We start from the raw sequence: 20,875 nt of genomic DNA on the forward strand, positions 1-20,875 counted from the left end.
GGTTATAAAGTACAGATAAAAATACTCTAAATGAAATTGATTTACTCTATACTTGTTTATCAAATGGGAGTCAAGTCTCCCATGCACTTTGCGTGAGAAGCGCTATTTTTGTACCGTGTTAAGTTGCTGCCTATGAGGATTCAATTCAGCAAGGTTGCTGCTTTAAAAAGCATCCACTTATGCAGGCAGCTAGTGAGTACATTAGGTTTTGGAACAGAGTCAATAACAGACACACACTCTCCTTTAAAGCATAGTGTCCTGCATGCCGTCAACTCCGTCGATAGCATTGTTGCGTCTGCTGCACGCATCCAGGAGTTTTTTGCGGGGTCCGAGTGGGATGTGGATGCTGATGAGGTCCTGCTCAGAGCACAACAGCAACGCCTCCAGGTCCATCTGCTCTCGATTGAAGATGGATAGGAAGTCGCTCAGTCCTTGAGATGCCAGGAATACTTCCAAAGGAGCCGAGGATGGGTGTATCTCGTCATCCTCCTCCTCCAAACCTAGGTCTCCTTCCTCCCAAGGCAAATCCTACAGGACACCGCCAACATGAAAACTATCATTATAATTATCGCTTACACTTTATTTTGATGCTCCCCTTTAGACATTCTGTGTTGACTATAAGTAACGTTGCATGTCAACTAACTTACATAAGAGTATTAGTAGACTGTTAGGGGTAGGGTTAGTAGAATAAGGTGATGTACTTGCAAAGTCTGTTGGGGAGCATCAAAATAAAATATTAGCAGAGGTTAGGGTAGCAATATTGGCCATTGTGTTCATTCACTCAACAGATATGTCTGTGATTGGCTACAATGATCAACCCCAAACAGATACACACGGGAGCATTTCAAAGATCCCTACTATATCCGCTGAGACGCGGACAACGACAACTAATTACATGTTTTTGAAGGGTTGATCATTGTTGCCAATCACAGACATATCGGTTGAGTATGTGAACACAATGGCCAATCAGAGGTGTTTAAGAATCCGCTCAAAGGCGCTCAAAATGCAAGGGGAAAATGCTTGTATTGTCACATTTTTAAAATTTCAGTACCAACTTGGTACCAAAGCAAAACCATTTATACTAAAATAGGGCCTTTTTCTGTTCCAGCAGGATGTCCATGTGCACAAAAGTCAATAAAGAAATGATTTTCTGGTGTGGAAGAATTTGAATGGCCTTCACACACCCCCTGCCCTGAACCCCAGTGAACACATTTGGGATGAATTGGATTGTGTGTGATTGGGAGCACATCCCTGCAGTCATGTTCCAACATTTAACGGAAAAGCTTCCCAGAAGAGTGGAAGCTGTAACCAACACCCTATTAATACCCTTGGTGCTGAAATTGCATGCACATATGAGCATAATTTTTGGGTGTTCATATTTTGGATGGTCAACTCCGGGTCTGAAGAGCCACTGTCCTGCAGAGCTTAACTCGATCTCTACTCAAACACAAGATATTGATTAGATTGGGTGTGGAGCTAAACACTGCAGGATAGTGGACCTCTAGGACAGGAGTTGCCCATCCCTGATGTAGAGCAGGTACAAAACAGTAGGAGTCTAGCTCAGGTGGCAGAACAAGTGGTATCCATATAGTATCTGCTGAATTTTGTTTGTACCTGCAAATTCCTCTCTTGGAGGCTCAATGAGCTGCCTATGCTGACTTCATCGAGACTGGGTGTCCGTAGTGGCAGTCTCCCTCGTAATCGGACGTTCGGGACTCGTCCCACTGGTTCACTCCCCACCACGCTACCCTCATTTCGTCCCATTCGTAACAGCCCATCAGTCACATAATTCCGACGGAATACCATGGTACCGAGTCCTGGGCGGTTGAACAAAGAATCCCGACCAGAATCTGTACTTATTTCGGAGTATGCAGCATCATATAGACCCGGATCACTGAGTGCCCGGGAAACAGTGTCTACCTCATCATCATCTTCATCTTCCCTTATGTCCTGTTTACCAGAGAACATGTTACGGATGTTGAGTCGAGGGCTGGACTGCTGGCGTGGGTTGACGTATGTACCCTGCTTCATGAACATTACATCATTACCCAGCTGAAGACCAGAGAGCGAGCGGACACTCCTTCGCCCATCTTCAGAAATCTTGAACGTTCCATCACCTTGCTTCTTCTTCTCTAGACGCCGCTGAATCTTGGTCCGGCCTCTAGTTGTGGACTGAAGCGTTGCCTGCAAAGAGAAATCATGGTAACTTTCTTTGTCTTACTTCATCCTGTATAAAAACTTGTCAGCATTGCCTCACAGACATCTCTAGGTCTCTAGTACCCCATTGAATGACTATTGTTAGTGAATTAGCCACCCTGAACCCCACTGAACACCTTTGGGATAAATCAGAAATGGAGACAAACAAACATGAGCCAGGCTACAATCTTATTGGTATACTATGCTCTTTTTCAGGGGTGTCCAATACTGCTCATGTAGTGCCAATGTTCACGGACCTGCCCAAACACACTTGCCTGGACTTTTCTAGTGATCTCGAAGACTGCGATTAGCTGATTTAGGTGTGTTTAATTAAGACTGGAGCTAAACTCTGCAGCAAAGTGGCCCTTCGGAAGTAGTATTGGACACTTCTGTTCTTATTGCAGGCTGAAAGCATAGTGAATTCACCCAGAATATTAGATAAATGAATGAACCACATAGGCGACTTGACTGATTCTTTACAGTGCCTACCCTTTAGAACAGGTTTTGCAATAGGAGTGACACCTTAAAATGCCATCTAGGTAGCCAGCTCACTAGGAACAGAATTTATAACTTGCTTCTCCATGCTGACCTAATGGTTAACTCCACTAAGCAAAGGTTTAATGTTGAGTGTTACCGATTCAATGCCCTTTTGTACCCATGTGTTCAGACACAGTACCTGTGAGTACGTCATGTTGGAGTCAAAGGTGTTGAACTGAGGGATCCTTTGGCTTAAGGTACTGCTGAAACTGCTGTAACTCATCGTATCCGACATGTCCATCGCAGCATTCTCTCTCATGAAACGCTTCTCCATGCGTTCGTGATGCTTGCGCTGAAGCTTTTCACAGTGCTTAATACGTTTCTCGGCATGACGGAAGGCACGGTCCTTTAGTTTGCTCACCAGCTTGGGGTTGATGGTGATCTGTTTGGCGGCGATAGAGTCCAGATATCGCACACAGTCCATGTGGCTCCTAGAGGCCGCCATGTCCAGTGGCGTGTGGTAGTCATTGTCCAAGCACCACACGTTGGCGCCAAATGACACCAGAAATGACAGACAGTTCAGATGGCCGTTAGCTGCCGCCAGGTGAAGGGGAGTGTTTCCCCAAATATCACATTTATCTGGATCTCCTCTGTGGACCAAATAACAAAAGCAATAGTGGATTGGTTATGTCCAATTCTATTCTGCTGATTCTAACATGGTTTGCATGGTCAAAAAAGTGGTTGATGAATATGGTTTTGGATGGCTGATGGCCAATATTTAATGGTTTCTGGCCAAAATGGTTTCTGGCCAGTGCTGATAATCTCAAAATGGTAAAATTGGTTGACTAATTGGCCTGATCTTAACACACTGATCAATTACTAATGAAAATATAGAGTGTGTGAATACATGTGCATGCGCACATATGCATGTTAGTGCATGAGTGCATGCATTCATGTTCTGTTGTGTGGCAAGGTGTTAATCTGAATACGTAACATGATGCTTTGGAGCTCCACTTACCCACTGTAACACACATGTACACACATCTACACACATTACGCAAACTGCCTTTGTGACTCACCTCTCGAAGTCATTAAAAACTGTGCACCATGTAATGCATTCATCATCTGCACTGAAATAGACCCGCAGTATTCATTACCAACCTACTTTTACAGACTTTCTTTCTGCTTGTTTAATGCATGGTGAAAATTAAGCACAAATGCAAAGCCCTGTTTATTGTAAGTCAGCATTACATTAACCAGTAATCAAGGTGTCAAGATTATGTATGTTACCAAACTTAAGTCCACCAAATTCGGGTGGATTTCAGCAGTGGCGTGTAACGCAGTCACACCAACTAGACACTTTGGTGGGTTTAAATTTATATAGATTTTTCAATTGTAGTCTTTTAAAAAGGGATCTGAAATAATAAGTGCATTGTAGGGTTGCCAAAAATATAGATTTTATTTGATACGTACCGATACTGAAATATCTGAAACGCTTCCAATACTAATTTTTCGCAAAAACACGATACCAGCTGTGATTTCTCTCTTTCTCTCATCTCTCCGACAGGGAGTTGACACATAAACCCGCCTCCGGATGAATATTGTTGGTGTTACAGGGCTTGAATTTCAGCATGAGATTGCACGCTAAATTGGCAAAATTGCCAATTTTGCTAATTACCGCAGATTTTGAGCTCACACCCAAAGTGTGCACACATAAAGCTGCTTCTCGGTACTAAATTGAATTCTTTTTTGCTGCTTATTGCACTTAAACAGTCAAATACACACAAATTAATTTCAAAATGCCGGTCTTAGCGAGTATTTATGTAAATACAGTCAGTTGTTTTAAGTGAATGTAAACAGTTGAGAAAGACAACGCATGTGTAACAGTATAATGGATCCTTGCGTCATGTTTTAAAGTGACAGCAGCCTAATATACCTGCTGCCAAATTATTAGATAATATTAAAAATATCTATATGACAGTTTTTCCAATGGTATCGATGTCAAAAAACTTTGGAAATCCACTAGCCACAGTGGCTGATAAGCAAAAAATGTAAAGTCAAGCCCTGGCTGCATATACAGTAGTCAACATTAGAAGTGGATCAAAACCTTTCATCAAACCTTTTTCTTAGAACAACTTTTATGAACTTTTTTTATCCACTTCAAATGTCGACTACTATATAATATACTGTCTGCCCTCACTAAAGTCAAAAAGCCAGTACAACCGCTCCATGTTTTCTCTTTTAATCTTAAATTCTCATGTCTGCAAAAAATATAAAAGGAGTTGCTGCAGTACAAATGGCTACCACTCATTAACATAGACCAGAAAAAACTATGTGAGACTTTATGGGACCATGTGGGGTCACGGGATTGAAATACTGCCTACAGAAAGCAAAAATGTGAAAGACTGAGGTGTATAATGGTGCTGACATTCAAGTTAACAAAATGCCAACAGACAGAGAAACAGGAGGCGGCAGAGGAATAGCCCTAATTCATTATGTTGACCTTTAACTGTGAACATTAACATCTTTCTCCCTGTCTGGCCATGTGTAAAATTCCTCTCCATGAATGTGCATGAGGCCATGAACTCTCCTTAAAAACAGCACTAAAACGTACTAAAATGTAGCACAGCATTCAGCGTCTGAACTCTAGACATGCTGGAGTCGTTTTGTAAGTAAAAGCTTTTTCGGCTACCAAGAAAAATGTAAAATAATTATGAAATTAAAATTCACTACAAATTTTGGTCTGCAACATTTTTTGTAATGTTTTTTTTTTAAATGTTAAAACTTGCTATGGAATGACTTTCCTTTTTTTCATGACAACAACCTGACTATTTAATAATCTAATGCAACTTCTTATAATCCAATCAACACCAGATGGTTAAAATCTAGGGTTTACCTTCATTTTTGTTTTTAAATTGAATATCCTGTTTTATTCCGAAATGCATTGGACATTAACATTACTTAAGTATAAATCAATTCCACAGAATTCCATAAATATTATACTTTAAAATGCAAATGCATGGATCGAAAATGCAAAAACACACTGCAGATTACATCTGGGCCTACTCATCACGTCCAAATTGTTATCAAAGTGATTCTCTCTCCTAAACACACACACTTTGGGAATCATGTCCTCTAAATGTGGAGTTATCACTCAAACTGCATTCGTCTCTTCCTCTGAATGTGTTTCAGAAACAGATCTGGTTCAGTTAGAGATCTGGACGGACTGATGCAGAACACTAATTAGAGAACGGTGAGGGTGTTCACAGAGCAGAACATTTAGCTTCCATTATTAACCTTGTCATGAGATAAGAGCCAGGTTATTTAGATCTAATTACCTACTGACTTGATAAGAAATACAATGCTACAGCTTTCTCCTAAACCCAGTTCCACAGTAAATTAAAAATAACATTATTATTCACTTTCCCTCATGTTGTTCCAAAGCCATATGATAATATTTTTCATGATACACATAAGCAGAATTTTTTGAAGAATCTTGTTGCTGCCCTTTCCATATGTAAAAATGAGAATACAGCATTATTTTGTGAACTATTCCTTTAAAAACATCAGTAAGAGTGAGCTGAATGCTGCAGTATGCCTTTATCTGCAACTCCTCTGCATGCAGAGTTCATTATTTATTATTTAATATTAGTACTTTTAAGCAGTAGACATGACAACAGAAAAGCATCAGTCTAGAGAGATGCATTATTATTACTCCTGAGTGACCTTTATTTTAATTAGCTCAGGGCAATAAATATGCAAATAAAATTTCAGATATCCATCAGTGAAGCGGCTGGGTTTAGGACTAAATGATCTCAGTGCAGATGTGATCTGATACAGGAGAACTGCCATCCTGTTAATGAAACTGTATATGCCAAAACATATCTAGACCGGAGAGGCTTGTATATCATATGAATTACTTTAAAAATGTATAAACTTTTAAAACTTCCTTCTTCAAGCAGAATCAAATATATAAAGGGCTTTACAGACTGATGCTGCAATCATTTAAAGCTCCACAATTTATTTATTTTTTTTACAGTATTCTCTTTACAAAACCATGCTTACTAAATGCTTAAAAGAAAAAAAAAAAAAAAAAAAAATCAATGCACCGATCAGTATGTAACAGTATAAGACATCTTCTCTGAAAAATATTGCATTGTTGAGGGTCTCATGGTATGTATAAAGATTTTCAGATTGCATGAGTTTAAGTACACTGCCATATTGTATTTTTGCAGTCAAACTGTTACTTTAAAACAGTCCAGTTCTGAAAAGAAATGCCTACAGTCTTAATAACAACTGTCTGATGGAATCTCACTCAGCCAAATATTACAAAAAAAATCTATAATTATTATTATTTACATTTTTTTTTATATTAAAAAGTATGTTACAAAAATATATCCAATCCATGACTAATTACTTAAAAATACATACATTCTCCATAAATAATTCAAGCATCACTCACCCTCGCGCCACCAGCAGTCTGAGCGCGTCCAGGTTGCCGTGGTGCGCGGCCCAGAGCGTCGGCGTCATCCCATCCTCATCCGGCGCGTTCAGATCTTTGCGCGTCGCGTCTTTCAGCAGGTGCAGGTGACCGTCTCGAGCCGCCCGGTGGTATTTGTCGTTCATGGCGGCGGCTGAACCCTCTATCCCGGCTCACGGATGGTCATTTGGCGGGTGTTGTGTTGGCGAGGTTTCACGTGCGCTTCAGCGGTCTCCACTCGAGCAACTGCAGGCAAGGCAAGCTCGAGCGGTTGCTATGGGGAGGCCTCCTGGGGAAGGCCACGCCCACTTCCTCTCAGCGCACACCTGAGAGATGAGAACTCACACCTGCGGTGACACATTCATGTAAAACCACACTCTATTAAATGCATATTAAAATAATTATGGTTATTGTTGCACGATATGATTTGAATGTCAATTATATTTAGATAAAAACAAATATATCCTATTTTACTGTAAACGTTTGCATTCATAATTTTGAACCAAAATGTAATAACTCCTTTGAAATTATTTTTTATATGCTTCCCTCTAGTCTAAGCACTTGTCAGATAGACTTTTTAATGTCCAATCAGTTTCTGATGGACTAAATAAAGTGTCATACTATATTTTTCCTCATTGAATATCTTGTATCATTCAGAGATATAATATTGCATATTCAGAGATTATATATATATATTATATATAAAATATGGAATACCTATTAAAAGTACTGAGAAGGAATATAAATATATAAATATATATATATATATATATATATAAAAATAATGATTTGCAAACAAAAGAAGTGGACCAAATGGCATTAAAGAAAGTTTTTATAGTATTTCTATACATGCAGCATTTAGTTTTCAAATGATTAAGTTTATATACAGAGTTCATTCACACCCTCCACACACAGAACACTATTACAGTAAAAATAACAAAGAAAAAAACAACAACATAAACACACACTCCTCTCGCTGTTCAGGAGGTCAGAGACCTGAGGGTTATGTGTCCGTTCTCATGGATCGACTCGCAGCGGAAAATGAAACAAAAATAACAGAACAGTTTGATTGAGCAGTATCAATTCATTCATATATATATATATATATATATATATATATATATATATATATATATATATATATATATATATATACATACATACATATATACATATATACATATATACATACACACACACAAAAAGAAGGCAAGAAAAACAATCTTGCATTGCAGTGAATTCAATTTTGGAGAGATAGTGTGAAGTTAAATTCATATTTCTGAGTGTCGAGTTGATTCTCTTGATGTCATTAAATCCTCTGGATCTCAAACAGTTTGACATCAGTGTCGTACCAAACAGGAGGATCCACGGTACTAGAACAAGAAAAAAAAAAAAAATCAATTTTTTATTATGTTTTATTTGTTAGCCACATTTCGACATGATTATAGTAAATTAAATTGACTGACATTTGTATTCATGCTTCTTGATTCTTCAGAGTGTACATTTCCACATTGTCCTGCAGAGGGAGACAGAGAGCAGAACTCACCGTAAGTAGATGATGCCCCACATGTACGTGCGGAACCACAGAGCCGTTCCCTCATTGGCCTGATACTTGCGGATGAGGATGGGATGAGGAACCGGCAGCAAACCCACCAGAGTTCCATGCTGCAGGAACTTCAGGATCTCGGACTCGTCCGTCAAACCTCTATGAGAAAAACAAGAGCCTGTCTCAGTCAATCCAGTGCTGCAGGGATGACTTATTTTAGCACTTCTGTTTACATCATCCTGAATCAATGAGTTTTTGGTTAAACGCTATAAATGATGAGACCACATTAAAAAAAATCTGGGATTAAAATGTACTTTAAACTTGGTAATAGGACTGTGAATCATTTAAAATGAAGCAATGAATTAAACTACAGATTCTGCACTATTTCTATGAGCTTAATCAAATGTATGATAATCTTTGGAACATCGTGCTTCAGATCATAATCATGTAGGTTCAGTCCTTGCTTTCTTCAGTCGAAAAGAAATTGAGGGTTTTGAGGAAAACATTCCAGGATTTTCCTCCATATAGTGGACTTCACTGGGGTTCAACGGGTCCAAATGTCAGTTTCAGTGCAGCTTCAAAGAGCTCTACATGATCCCAGACGAGGAATAAGAGTCTTATCTAGAGAAACAATAAATATTTATATACTTTTTAACCATAAATGCTCGTCTTGCACTGCTCTGTGATGCGCCATGCATGACGTAATCACGTTGGAAAGGTACCGTGGAAGTACCGCGGTATCTCATTTTCTCCTACAACTTTAAAATCATCCGACATCGTTGTTTTACCTTTTTTTTGTAAAGTCCATTAGTCTTTGCACGTTGTTTTTGTAGACACTGGATTTGTACTTCCGCCTATGTCTTTCCAAGGTGATTACGTAATGAATGACACATCGCAGAGCAGTGCAAGATGAGCATTTGTGGTTAAAAAGTATGTATTTTTTCAGATCATTTCACTACATAAGACTCTTATTCCTCATCTGGGATCGTGTAGAGCTCTTTGAAGCTGCACTGAAACTGACATTTGAACCCGTTGATCCCTGTTGAAGTCCACTACATGGAGAAAAAAGAAAAATCCTGTAATGTTTTTTTTTTTGACTGAAGAAAGACAGACATAAACATCTTGGATGACATGGGGGTGAGTAAATCATCAGGAAATTTTAATTCTGAAGTGAACTAATCCTGTAAGTGCTAAACTAAGTGCAAAAGAGAGATTATTATTTTCTCATGTTTTTTTCACTTACACTATTATTCTACAAATAATATAATTTGTAATGAAACCATATGTATTAAATTAGAAAAATACAAAACAAAACCATTTTAATGCTCTCAGATGCATGGACTCCACTTTGTGTATTCAGTGCAATTAATTTCCCAAAGATTGTTTGAATAAATATTAAATGATAAACTAGTAACACTTTATAATAAGGTCCTTTTAGTTAATGTCGGTTATTGCATTACCTATCATAAAGCAATACAATTATTTATTAATCTTTGTTAAATGTTAGTTAATAAAAATAGGTTCATAGGTAGTTCATATTAGCTCAGGTCCATTTATTAATATTAAGAGACAACTTTTGATTTTAATCATGTCTTTGTAAATGTTCAAATTCACATCAAGATTAAAATTAAGTAACACTTCACAATAAGGTTTCATTAGTTAACATTAGCTAAATGAACAATTCTTCTAAAACAATTAATCATCATCATTTACTAATACATTATTAAAATCAAAAGTTGTATTTTTAAACATTAATGCACTGTGAGCTAACATTAACAAACAATGAACGACTGTATTTTTATTAACTAACATTAACAAGGATTAATAAATACTGTAACAAATGTATTGCTCATTGTTAGTTCATACATTAAAGGTGCCCTAGAATCAAAAATTGAGTTTACCTCGGCATAGTTGAACAACAAGAGTTCAGTACATGGAAATGACATACAGTGAGTCTCAAACTCCATTGTTTCCTCCTTCTTATATAAATCTCATTTGTTTAAAAGACCTCCAAAGAACAGGTGAATCTCAACTGTCACGTAACATTCGGGATCATTAATATGTATGACCCCAATATTTGCATATGCCAGCTCATGTTCAAGGCATTAGACAAGGGCAGCCAGTATTAACGTCTGGATCTGTGCACAGCTGAATCATCAGACTAGGTAAGCAAGCAAGAACAATAGCAAAAAATGGCAGATGGAGTGATAATAACTGACATGATCCATGATATCATGATATTTTTAGTGCTATTTGTAAATTTGTCTTTCTAAATGTTTCATTAGCATGTTGCTAATGTACTGTTAAATGTGTTTAAAGTCAACATCATTTATTACTGTATTCACGGAGACAAGAAAGTCGTTATTTTCATTATTAAACACTTGCAGTCTGTATAATTCATAAACACAACTTCATTCTTTATAAATCTCTCCAACAGTGTGTAATGTTAGCTTTAGCCACGGAGCACTATCAAACTCATTCAGAATGCATGCAGTATGCATGACAAACATCTTGTACAGATCCATTTTGAGGGTTATATTAGCTGTGTGAACTTTGTTTATGCACTGTATTATAGTCAAGAGCTCAGGGGGGGCAGGGAGCGTGAGATTTAAAGGGGTCGCAGCCTGAATCGGTGCATAGTTAATGATGCCCCAAAATAGGCAGTTAAAAAAAATTTATTAAAAAAAAAAAAAAAATCTATGGGGTATTTTGAGCTGAAACTTCACAGACACATTCAGGGGACACCTTAGACTTATATTACATCTTGTAAAAACTGGTTCTAGGGCACCTTTAACTAATGTTAACAAATAAAAGCTATTTGTAAAGTATTACCATAAATTCTATAGAAGTATATTTCATGGTTAGTTCATGTTAACTAATGCAGTTAAAGTAAAAAATGTTAATGAACAGATGCTTATTGTAAAGTGTTACTGATAAACTGTGTGTGTGTGTGTCTCACCTGTCTATGCAGATTTTCTCCACCTGAGGCACCAGCACCTGCAGGAGTCTCATTATAGTCTGCAGAGGAAGTTTACTCTTCCAGGAGAGGACCTGACAGAAAGCATGCAGAGATTGTTTTGCATTTACTTTATTTTGCTATCCTTTCTGAAAACATTCATAAATATTGTAGTCTATACGAGGTCCTCACAAGCACTGGTCTATAACTGAGGTTATGACTCACCCAGTCCGGAGAAGGAGCCCAGTCTGATGAAGACGACACACTTTTCCGACTTTTCCGATCACAATCTCCATTTAATGAATTCTGATGAATTCAAAAAGAATATTTTATTGATATAAATAGAATAAAGTTACTTCGCCATTAAATGTCAAAGGTGATGCTGTACCTTGTCATCTTCACCCGAGGTCGCTTCGGCGTCTCTGACTGGTGTCTCAGAGCTGTGATCTGATTGGCTGTGAGGAGAGTCACTGTGCTGCAGTAACAGTGTCGATCCGTCCTCAGAAACCTGCGATGTTTCTGTTAGTTTATCAATGCCTGTGACATAATAAACCAACAGTTTATTCATTTTTTAACAGCCATGTCATCAGCAAGGATATCTTCATGGCAAGAACAACTTGAATAATAAAAGTCAATTTACAAAAATTGTCAAAAATTCTAAAATACATCCAGGTGATACATCAGTTAAACATTTCTGTGAATAAAAACAATATCTATTTACATTAAAAACAGTCCAGTAAAATATGTTTAACAGTCATTGCAGTTAGGCAAGGAAGGCTCTTCACCGTTCAATAAATTTGAATATGAATAAACATGAATCTTTAATAACCTAATCTTGATTGGCACCTAGTAAAAACGACTTTAAAAACCAGCCCCTTTTCACAAGATGTAATATGTCTCTGGTGTGCCCAGAACGTGTCTGTGAAGTTTCAGCTCAAAATCCCCTACAGATCATTTATTATAGCTTGTCAAATTTGCCCCCATTTGGGTGTGAGCAAAAACACGCCGTTTTTGTGTGTGTCCCTTTAAATGCAAATGTGCTGCTGTTCCCCGCCCCCTTTCCAGAAGAGGGCGGAGCTTTATCGGCTCACGCTTCCTGGAGCTTGTGCTTCCACAGCCCTACACAGTTTAGTGTACAGAGAACGTGGGATACGTACGTGGCGTGGCCTTCAAGCTAGCGTTCAGAGTGCCTGTTTGAACCGGTGTGGTTTTATATGGTGCCTCACTGCAGGTGGCGCTGTAGGGGTTGTTGGTCTCCATGAAGACGGCATTATGGGTGCTGTTGCTCCTGGTTTTCCTCTGCAGGGCTTTCTGGATTGAGTTGATGTCTGTAGGCAGGTTAGCCAGCTGGTGAAAGAGGTTGCGCTTGCGGATGATGCCGTACACCAGGTTAAAGTTACCTGATTTTTAGATAGAGACATGAAAACAAATGCATGTAATGCAAATAAAAAATGTTATGCTTTTGAAAAAACATTCTCCATAAGTATGTCATTCTACCCACCTATTTTGCAATGTGGAAGGAGGCGATTTTCTTTGAAAATTGATGAAATTTACACAGTTATTTAACTAAACTGGATCAACATTGAACTGACTTGAACTGAATAATGAAGCTCTAGAGCTCTTTTACAGCAGAAATCAAATTTGTCTCATTTGATGTTGGAAGTTTGCATTGCTGATTCAGTTATTTTCCTGTTTTTTTTTTTTACTGCAATGTATAAAGTATAGAAATAGAAATAAAGTTGACTTGACTTTGAATGTGCGAGATTTCCGATTGACAGTATTAGTGCTAACTAGAAGAACTATTTGCCCTACAAACCAGTGTGATTACAATAATGCTTGTAAATTAAAATAAATATGATAACTAGTAGCAGAAGCAAAACAGTTTTGTACAGGTAAAATAACTGAAGCAAATGGCATCAGAAGCCTTGAACATTCAAATTAGAAATGCATCTGTTAAAAATAAGGTGGATACAAATAAGAAAAGAGTTGTAGGGTTTATGTTATATTCTAAAATTATTTGTATTCAATAAACAGACTTTTGCTGCTTCCACTTGTTTAATTTATTAGTCATTTAAATGCAGAACTGTGCAGACTGTATTTACAACAGCTTCAAAACACTTACCATCGAACTGGTACTGAATGATGTTGTTAAAAACTTCCAGCAAGAAGAAAACCAGGTGGTGGTTAACAGGTGAGCAGAACAGGAACCAGGTGTTTGAGAAAACCTCCAGCAGGTGGAGTAGTTTGTTGGCTGCTACCATTGACAGACTTTTCAGGTAAGGAGAAACTGAAACAACAGCAGCCACAACAATCCATCAGGAAGTGAAAACAACCTCTCAAATAATATGTGCGTTTCTCTGAGCAAATGCACTTACCATTGACTATAATAGTGAGAAGACAATCATACAGGGGCTGCAGTCGCTGATGGCCACTGGTGATGATCTTATGGAAAACCTGTTGATCAAAAGAAGAATTATTTTATATTTCAATTCAAATCAGTTCTAAATGATTTTGATGCACCAAGTTTTAAAATGTGTATGTGCAAAAGGATTTAAGAGCTAATAGGAAGACAAGTAAAATCTGAATAACACACAAATATAAAAAAAACTGTTAGGATGCTTTTATTGTTTTGCTTTTTAGCTTTTAAATAGTCTCCAATAGCAAAGGCAGATGTATGTATCTGTTGATCTCACCACTATCAGCAGGTCGGCGTGAGTCCCAGCGAACACTGAAATATCCATTGGCACACGCACACAGTACGGCTTATTCAGACGCACACCAAAATTCCTCTCTCCGCTTAACAGCAACAAGATGAACACACCGATATGCACCAGACCCACACGAGCTGCGAACACATGCATATGCACAGTCACTGACACATATGCCTATATTCTGCATATCCACACTTCATAAATATAAGACACCACTAAAGCAACTTAAAACCCTGTGTGTAAAATGTGTCTGTGAAGTTTCAGCTCAAAATACCCCACAGATCATTAATTATAGCTTTTCAATTTTTACCCTATTTGAGTGTGAGCAAAAACACAGCATTTTTGTGTGTCCCTTTAAATGCAAATGAGCTGCTGCTCCCCGCCCCCTTTCCAGAAGAGGGCGGAGCTTTAACAGCTCAACAACAACAAAGCTGGAGAATCTCACGCAGCCAAAATGACGACGGTGTTCAGCCTTACATTGTTCAAACCGGAGTCGACACTGATGGAGAGACTCAGGAAGAAATTACAACTTTTAGTCGTTTCTGAATGGTTAGTGGATAAATTGATGTAGTTGCTGTGGAGTTGATTCAACTCATCCACTAGCATGTGATGTCTAAAAGTAAAAATGTCTCTAAATATACATTAGAAGGTTAAAATATATGGGTAATTTATGCTGTATGTGTGATAGTGAATGCACCAATTACTCACACTGATTGGCACGAGAGTCATTCAGATAGAACAGAATTGGCACCAGAATATCCAGCACATCACTGCTCTTTAACACGTAGAACAGGAACTTCTGAAACACAGAGATGAAGAAACGTCAAGGTATATAAATGCAGTTGATGGAAAAGTATTTAAAATTCATATGTAAAAGAGCTTCTAAAGAAGAAACAGTGCCATATCAAGTCTGTTTGCAAGGCTAGAGCTGTTGAATTTTTATGTCAATTACATAATTATATTTCATATTTTATATTAAATTTTAAATAATGTATTTTAATCATTTTTATATTTATTTTATATTTATATATTTTCTATATTTTTTATATATTTTATATATTTTAAATAAAAATGTATTTTATTAAATTCTTTATTTTTTATATTATTTAAAATAAATAAATAAATAATAATAAAAAAAAAACATAAAATACAAAAAAACCCAATAAAATAAATAATATAAAAAATAAAATAAACAAATAAAATAAAAAAAAATAAACAAATAAAATAAAAATAAAGTAAAAAAGGTGGCACCTTATTGAGGTCACATAGTTTCCAGAAAAGCACCAGCAGCTCCTGATGAAACTGGATCTTCTTGCAGGAATGGGGCAGGTACGTCTGCATCAGGGGGTTATTGAGCAGCCGGCCGATTCCTCGCAAGATTAAATGAAAATCCTACAGGCAAAAAATAGATATGCATTTATAAATATACAAGTATTATTCTTATAATTGTAATATATGAGAATACTGATCACTTACAGTGTTAAGAGGGCTATTACAATTGTAAGGTAGGAGGGGTTGTGAAGTGTTTGCATGTGTCTTACCTCTTCTCTGTGAATTCGAGACAGGTAGTTTACGAACAGGTTTTCACCTCTGGTGGCCTGAAACATATCATGAGGAAAAATCTGATATTCAAGCTGAGCGTCTGAGATACTCAACTATCATAATACAAAACACAGGCTCTCTTTCAAAGCCTAGCGGCCCGCTTTGACAGCATTCTTGGGAATTACATGTTTTGCAGTGGTAAGGTGGTATAGTTTTCAGTACATTTGACGCCGAAACAAAGTGGTATTTATACCATATTTTACCTTGGATGTAGGGAAATGTCAATTCTAACCATTTTATTCAGCACTAAATCTATTAAAACTGAATTAAATCAATAAATCCAATTATTTGTATGAAAATTACACAAAAATCATGATCATTACAGGCCTAATGAAATGCAACGCAGTGCTTTCACTAATGTAGTCGGTATATATATATATATATATATATATATATATATATATATATATATATATATATATATATATATATGTTAGAAAATTCACATACTATTCACAACAAACGTGTGTGTCTGGTTACCTGGAATCCTTCAGTCGTTGTGTTCTTGTTGTAATCAGCAGAGTTGGCGTCAGTATTCATGCTCGGGTTCAGGCTGCTGTTTGTGTTAGTGGCATCGACAATCTCTTGCTCCAATGAAATGATCAGAGTCTGCAGTGCCAGCTCCGCTAGCGCCCCCCGCTGGTCAGAGAACATCAGGTGATTGTAGGGGATACCGTACCCGACAGGGTCATACGCACACACCACGTTAAGAAGAGAGGTGAAGAGAGGCAGGGCATGTCTGAGAGACAGAGAACGCAGACTTTAATTGTGATGAAGCCTGCACCAACCAATGAGAATAAATGAGAGCGTATGTGGTTACCGGTTTTCTCTAGAGCAAAAGAACGAGACCCAAGGGTTGAGTGCGTGTGTGTCAGATGGAGACTGGTACATTTCTTCAGAGAAACATGTCAATAAAAGCTTCAACAACTCTGCCCTGAGAGAAAAAGAGAAAGGTAATTTAATCAGAAATGGTGCATTAAACTGATCACATGTGACAGTAAAGATTTATGATGTTACAAAAAAAAATTGTTCTTTTGAACGTCAAAGAATCTTGAAGGAAAGGAATCACTGTTTCCATAAAAATATGAAGCAGCATTGATAATAAGCAGCAAATCATCATATTAGAATGATTTCTGAAGGATCATGTGACACTGAAGACTGGAGTAATGATGCTGAAAATTCAGCTTTGATCACAGGAATAAACTACATTTTAAAACTGTAATAGTAGTTTACAATTTTATTGTTTTTACTGTATTTTTGATCAAATAAACACAGCCTAGGTGGGCAGTACGGACAGGGACGTATGAAGTGGGCGGATCTCTGACCTGTTGGAATCATAGGTGTGATTGAGAGGCGGAGTCTGAGCAAATCCAACGCCAGCCTCCCAGATGAACTCACAGCTGTCTATAGACTGGATATCAGCAGCACCATCCTGCACACACACACACACACACACACACACACACACACACACACACACACACACACACACACACACACACACACACACACACACACACACACACACACACACACACACACCACAACATATATTTTATATATCTGGTGCAAGATTTACTTTGAAACAATAAGCATTTCTGAGGAAATCTAATTATTGGGTTTGACAAAGTCCAACACCATATTGATGGAATTAATGCAATTATGAGATACTTACTAACTGTTAAACTACACATCAACAAGCAGAGCTATTGTTTGTCATGAAAAGCTAATTAAAATATATATAAAAAATATAAAAAAGAATAAATAATTAATATAAAAAATATAAATAATAATAAACTTTTTTTTTTTTTTTTACTAAAACAGTAAATATTACAAAAAATTTGTAAAAACATTTACTAAATATTTGTTTACTTGTATGTCATGTGACATTGGAGAACTGTGAACATGTAAATATATGGTGAAATTATTGAAAATATTTTGTCAAAAAAGGTTCAGCTGATAAAAAGTTTGGGAATCATGCAGGAAACAAAAATACTGATAAAATTGTTACCCTAAATGCAGTTTAAGATGCTTTGGGTAAAAGCAAATCTGCCAAATGCATACCTACACATTTTCTACAGATTTCTTTAGTGTTGTCTGTGCAACCGTCGAGACTACCGGGCAATTATTATTTAAATGAGTAACCATTTTGTTGAATGGTGGTTTACTAAAACAAAAACTGTTGCTGGTCACTTCTCTTTCTGTCTAAGCAGGTGGTTCTTGGCCAGAATAAGTAATGATGTGCATCTAACTTAATCAGTCAGAAGCTCTGGCACACTAGGAAGGATGGAGATAGAGAGGTTTATACCGCAGTGGTCATGCTGTGGCTCTCCACAGTGAAGTCTGGACAGAAAAGCAGATCAGACACCGCTGTGAGGAGAGACTCCGCCAACGGCCGCGTGGACTCGTCATCGCTTTCATCCTGCGCCAACAAAATCTGTCAGTCTACAACTCATGTTTTTAAATCAAAAAAGCAGTTATTCATTTTTATTTATTTTTTATAAAACAGCACAAACACCATACGAGACAATCTTGTCTGACCAGTGTTTGAGGAGCTATTGGCTTTCTGAAGAGTTTCATACACACAATCACATCATCAATACACTCATTCTGCTCCCTAATCACAGGATATTTAATACGCCGCTGTTCTTTGAGACGCACACAATCAGAACACTGTTCAGGCTGGTAACAGGAGACAAAATGTACTCTCTCACACACACGCAACTCATGCTTTAAAGTTAAAGCAAGGCAAAGGTTTTTGTGCATCCCTTTAAAACCGGCTTGCACAGCTCATGCATGCTCTGGGAGGGTGTGCATACTGCACAATTTGTTTTACTGCATATTCAACCATTTGGAGAGCTTTATTAAATCACACTGAAAGCAACTTTGAGGAATCCCTCAGTGAAATACTCACAACAGACTTGCCCACTTTTGGCACGGTGGACCAGAAGAAACCACGCCAGTCTGGATCCTCAAAGATGTACGGCAGAATCCGAGACAACAGACGAGTGCAGCTCAGAACGGTCCGTCTGTCTCTCTCACACACACAGCCGGAGTCTGCGTTCAACACGAGCCTTTCCACTGCCTGCAAAACACACAAACACAAATTAAAGGTGCATAATGTTTTTAAGCTAAAGAAATGATCAGTTCTAGAAAATCAGTTGATTTAATTAAATTCCTTTTAACTCATGACTGCTCAAAAATAGTCCACATTTTGTGAAACCTACATATTAAGAAAACAACATTAATATTATTCTGGAATATATTCATTTTACTTGCATATAACTAATATGCATATTGCATATTTATGCATATTTATACTAACATGCATATTTATGTTTGTTAACAAAATTCAGTCCCAAAAGTGTCAAATATTAGAAAGAATCTAAAAATATTTTTACAAAGTCATGCACAACATTATGTGTTAAGCCTCAGTTGATACCCATGTCAAAATGGACCTGGATGCAAAAAGTGGTTATATCTATTAAAAAATACTTAAAAAAAAAAAATCTAAATAAATTAAATGACTTGCATTTTGATAGTTTTGACACATTTCCAAAGTTTGGCTCTTGTACTTAAACTTTGCAATTGTTATTTTATTTTTAATGATCTCTTTCAGGTCAAAGCATAAGACTTCAATCATATTATTGGTCTAGAAAATGTTTATAATGTGGTCCCTGACCACATTACCACTTTTTTTCCCCCCACATTAACCTCTATTATGGGAAACAAAATGCACCTTGTAACAGAGGGTTGCCAGATTAGACGGAGACTCTTCTCTCACAGCACGGATCTCAGCGGCAGGAACTAGAGCAAAAATATCCTGTGCTGTCAAGTTGACGTCAGTCCAGAATTGGTCCCAGAACACATCCTCAGAGGCTTCTACAGGCTGGAAAAATCACACACGGGTCAATTTTCAAGTTAAAATGAATAAAAACACAACCATTCAATGAATGTGTTAGGATTTAGTGACACTATAGTCTGTGTACATCCTCCCCTATACATTTTCTTCCATTACACTATACATCTTGCATCTTAATTCTCATTAATTGTCATAAAAATGCAAAACATGTTCATTTTTAGCCAAAATATATTTTTTCTTTGTTTATAAAATATAATATTTTTTATTTTCACCAGTTTTAGTTACAGAACAATGTGTTGATAGAGATTATTATTTCAAATCCTTCACAAACAAGACTTGTTTGTCAAAACTGAAGCACCTCAGCTTCACCTTAAATGACCATCACCTGTAAAAACTCACTAAGAAACGACAACAGCAGATGAATGTAATAAAAACACAGCTGTCATATGCATACTTTTTTTTTTTTTATAATAATTTTGTATCATTTAACATTTAATATTAAATGAAAGCTTAAATGTCCAAACGGGTGTATAAAGTTTAATAATTTTAGATTATAAGAAAAAAACATCAAGAGATAGTATTCCATCTGTTAGACTTTAACATCGTTTTGAACATGTTTTAACTCAACACAAACATTTATAAAAGTCACATCTGTCAAAAAAAATAAACCTGACCTGTGTTTTGGTAGTAAGTTGAATCACCGCTTTTCTGAAGTGCAGTTTTGAGTCTGAATTACCCATCTCACTCCGATCTGTCCACCGCGCACCTGTGGCGCAGGTGAACACGACGCCAAATTACCAATCCTACTACAGCGAAGGTTTCGCTCATGAATATTAATTACGCCATACTGACGTTGACGTTAATCTGGCTGGCGCATCCAATCACCTAATGTATTCAAATTTGAGCGCCGAGCAGGATTCGTTGATTCGTCAGCTGCCTGGCGCCATTTTCAGCCTTTATCCAATCAGTTTGATCCTCTGAGGTAACTTTCCGGGACTTCATGAATATTCATGAAGCACGTCTTAGCCATAGTGGAACTCATTTG

The 20,875-nt window shown here is 37.2% G+C and overlaps 2 protein-coding genes across 3 annotated transcripts; both read right to left on the reverse strand.

Moving 5' to 3' along the window:
- Positions 1-119: 119 nt before the first annotated feature.
- ush1gb (Usher syndrome 1Gb (autosomal recessive)) lies at positions 120-7,299 on the reverse strand. The gene is made up of 4 exons (XM_067369831.1): positions 7,136-7,299; positions 2,873-3,323; positions 1,615-2,184; positions 120-528 (listed from the first exon to the last, which is right to left on the reverse strand). Exons 1-4 carry the CDS (start codon positions 7,297-7,299, stop codon positions 244-246), a joined length of 1,470 nt encoding a protein of 489 aa, XP_067225932.1. The 3' UTR covers positions 120-243.
- Positions 7,300-7,356: 57 nt separating this feature from the next.
- Positions 7,357-20,619, reverse strand: hid1b (HID1 domain containing b). Of its 2 annotated transcripts, XR_010892667.1 has the most exons (20): positions 20,505-20,619; positions 19,708-19,857; positions 18,883-19,053; positions 18,277-18,390; positions 17,294-17,400; positions 16,789-16,902; positions 16,449-16,707; positions 15,908-15,964; positions 15,618-15,758; positions 15,075-15,165; positions 14,349-14,500; positions 14,031-14,109; positions 13,778-13,942; positions 12,813-13,055; positions 12,044-12,192; positions 11,881-11,961; positions 11,659-11,750; positions 8,700-8,858; positions 8,122-8,526; positions 7,357-7,500 (listed from the first exon to the last, which is right to left on the reverse strand). XR_010892667.1 is itself a non-coding variant. In XM_067369475.1 (19 exons), the coding sequence occupies exons 1-19, from the start codon at positions 20,568-20,570 to the stop codon at positions 8,463-8,465; spliced, it is 2,454 nt and encodes an 817-aa protein (XP_067225576.1). In that variant the 5' UTR covers positions 20,571-20,619; the 3' UTR covers positions 7,978-8,462. The 2 variants fall into 2 exon arrangements, 1 of the variants encoding a protein (XP_067225576.1); XM_067369475.1 differs by lacking the exon at positions 7,357-7,500 and having other exon boundaries at positions 7,978-8,526.
- Positions 20,620-20,875: the final 256 nt, after the last annotated feature.

Source organism: Chanodichthys erythropterus, chromosome 19, assembly GCF_024489055.1.
Source record: "Chanodichthys erythropterus isolate Z2021 chromosome 19, ASM2448905v1, whole genome shotgun sequence".
NCBI classification, from domain to species: domain Eukaryota; kingdom Metazoa; phylum Chordata; class Actinopteri; order Cypriniformes; family Xenocyprididae; genus Chanodichthys; species Chanodichthys erythropterus.

Excerpts from the sequence above, each read along its gene's own strand:
- ush1gb (XM_067369831.1), bottom strand. The coding sequence starts at position 7,299 with ATGAACGACAAATACCACCGGGCGGCTCGAGACGGTCACCTGCACCTG. Across the intron at positions 3,324-7,135 it reads AGACTGCTGGTGGCGCGAGG|AGGAGATCCAGATAAATGTG; the intron begins GTGAGTGATGCT and ends TTTGGTCCACAG. Across the intron at positions 2,185-2,872 it reads CCAACATGACGTACTCACAG|GCAACGCTTCAGTCCACAAC; the intron begins GTACTGTGTCTG and ends TTCTCTTTGCAG.
- hid1b (XM_067369475.1), bottom strand. The coding sequence starts at position 20,570 with ATGGGTAATTCAGACTCAAAACTGCACTTCAGAAAAGCGGTGATTCAA. Across the intron at positions 19,054-19,707 it reads TGGCAACCCTCTGTTACAAG|GCAGTGGAAAGGCTCGTGTT; the intron begins GTGCATTTTGTT and ends TGTGTTTTGCAG. Across the intron at positions 14,110-14,348 it reads ACGCCGACCTGCTGATAGTG|GTTTTCCATAAGATCATCAC; the intron begins GTGAGATCAACA and ends TTTGATCAACAG.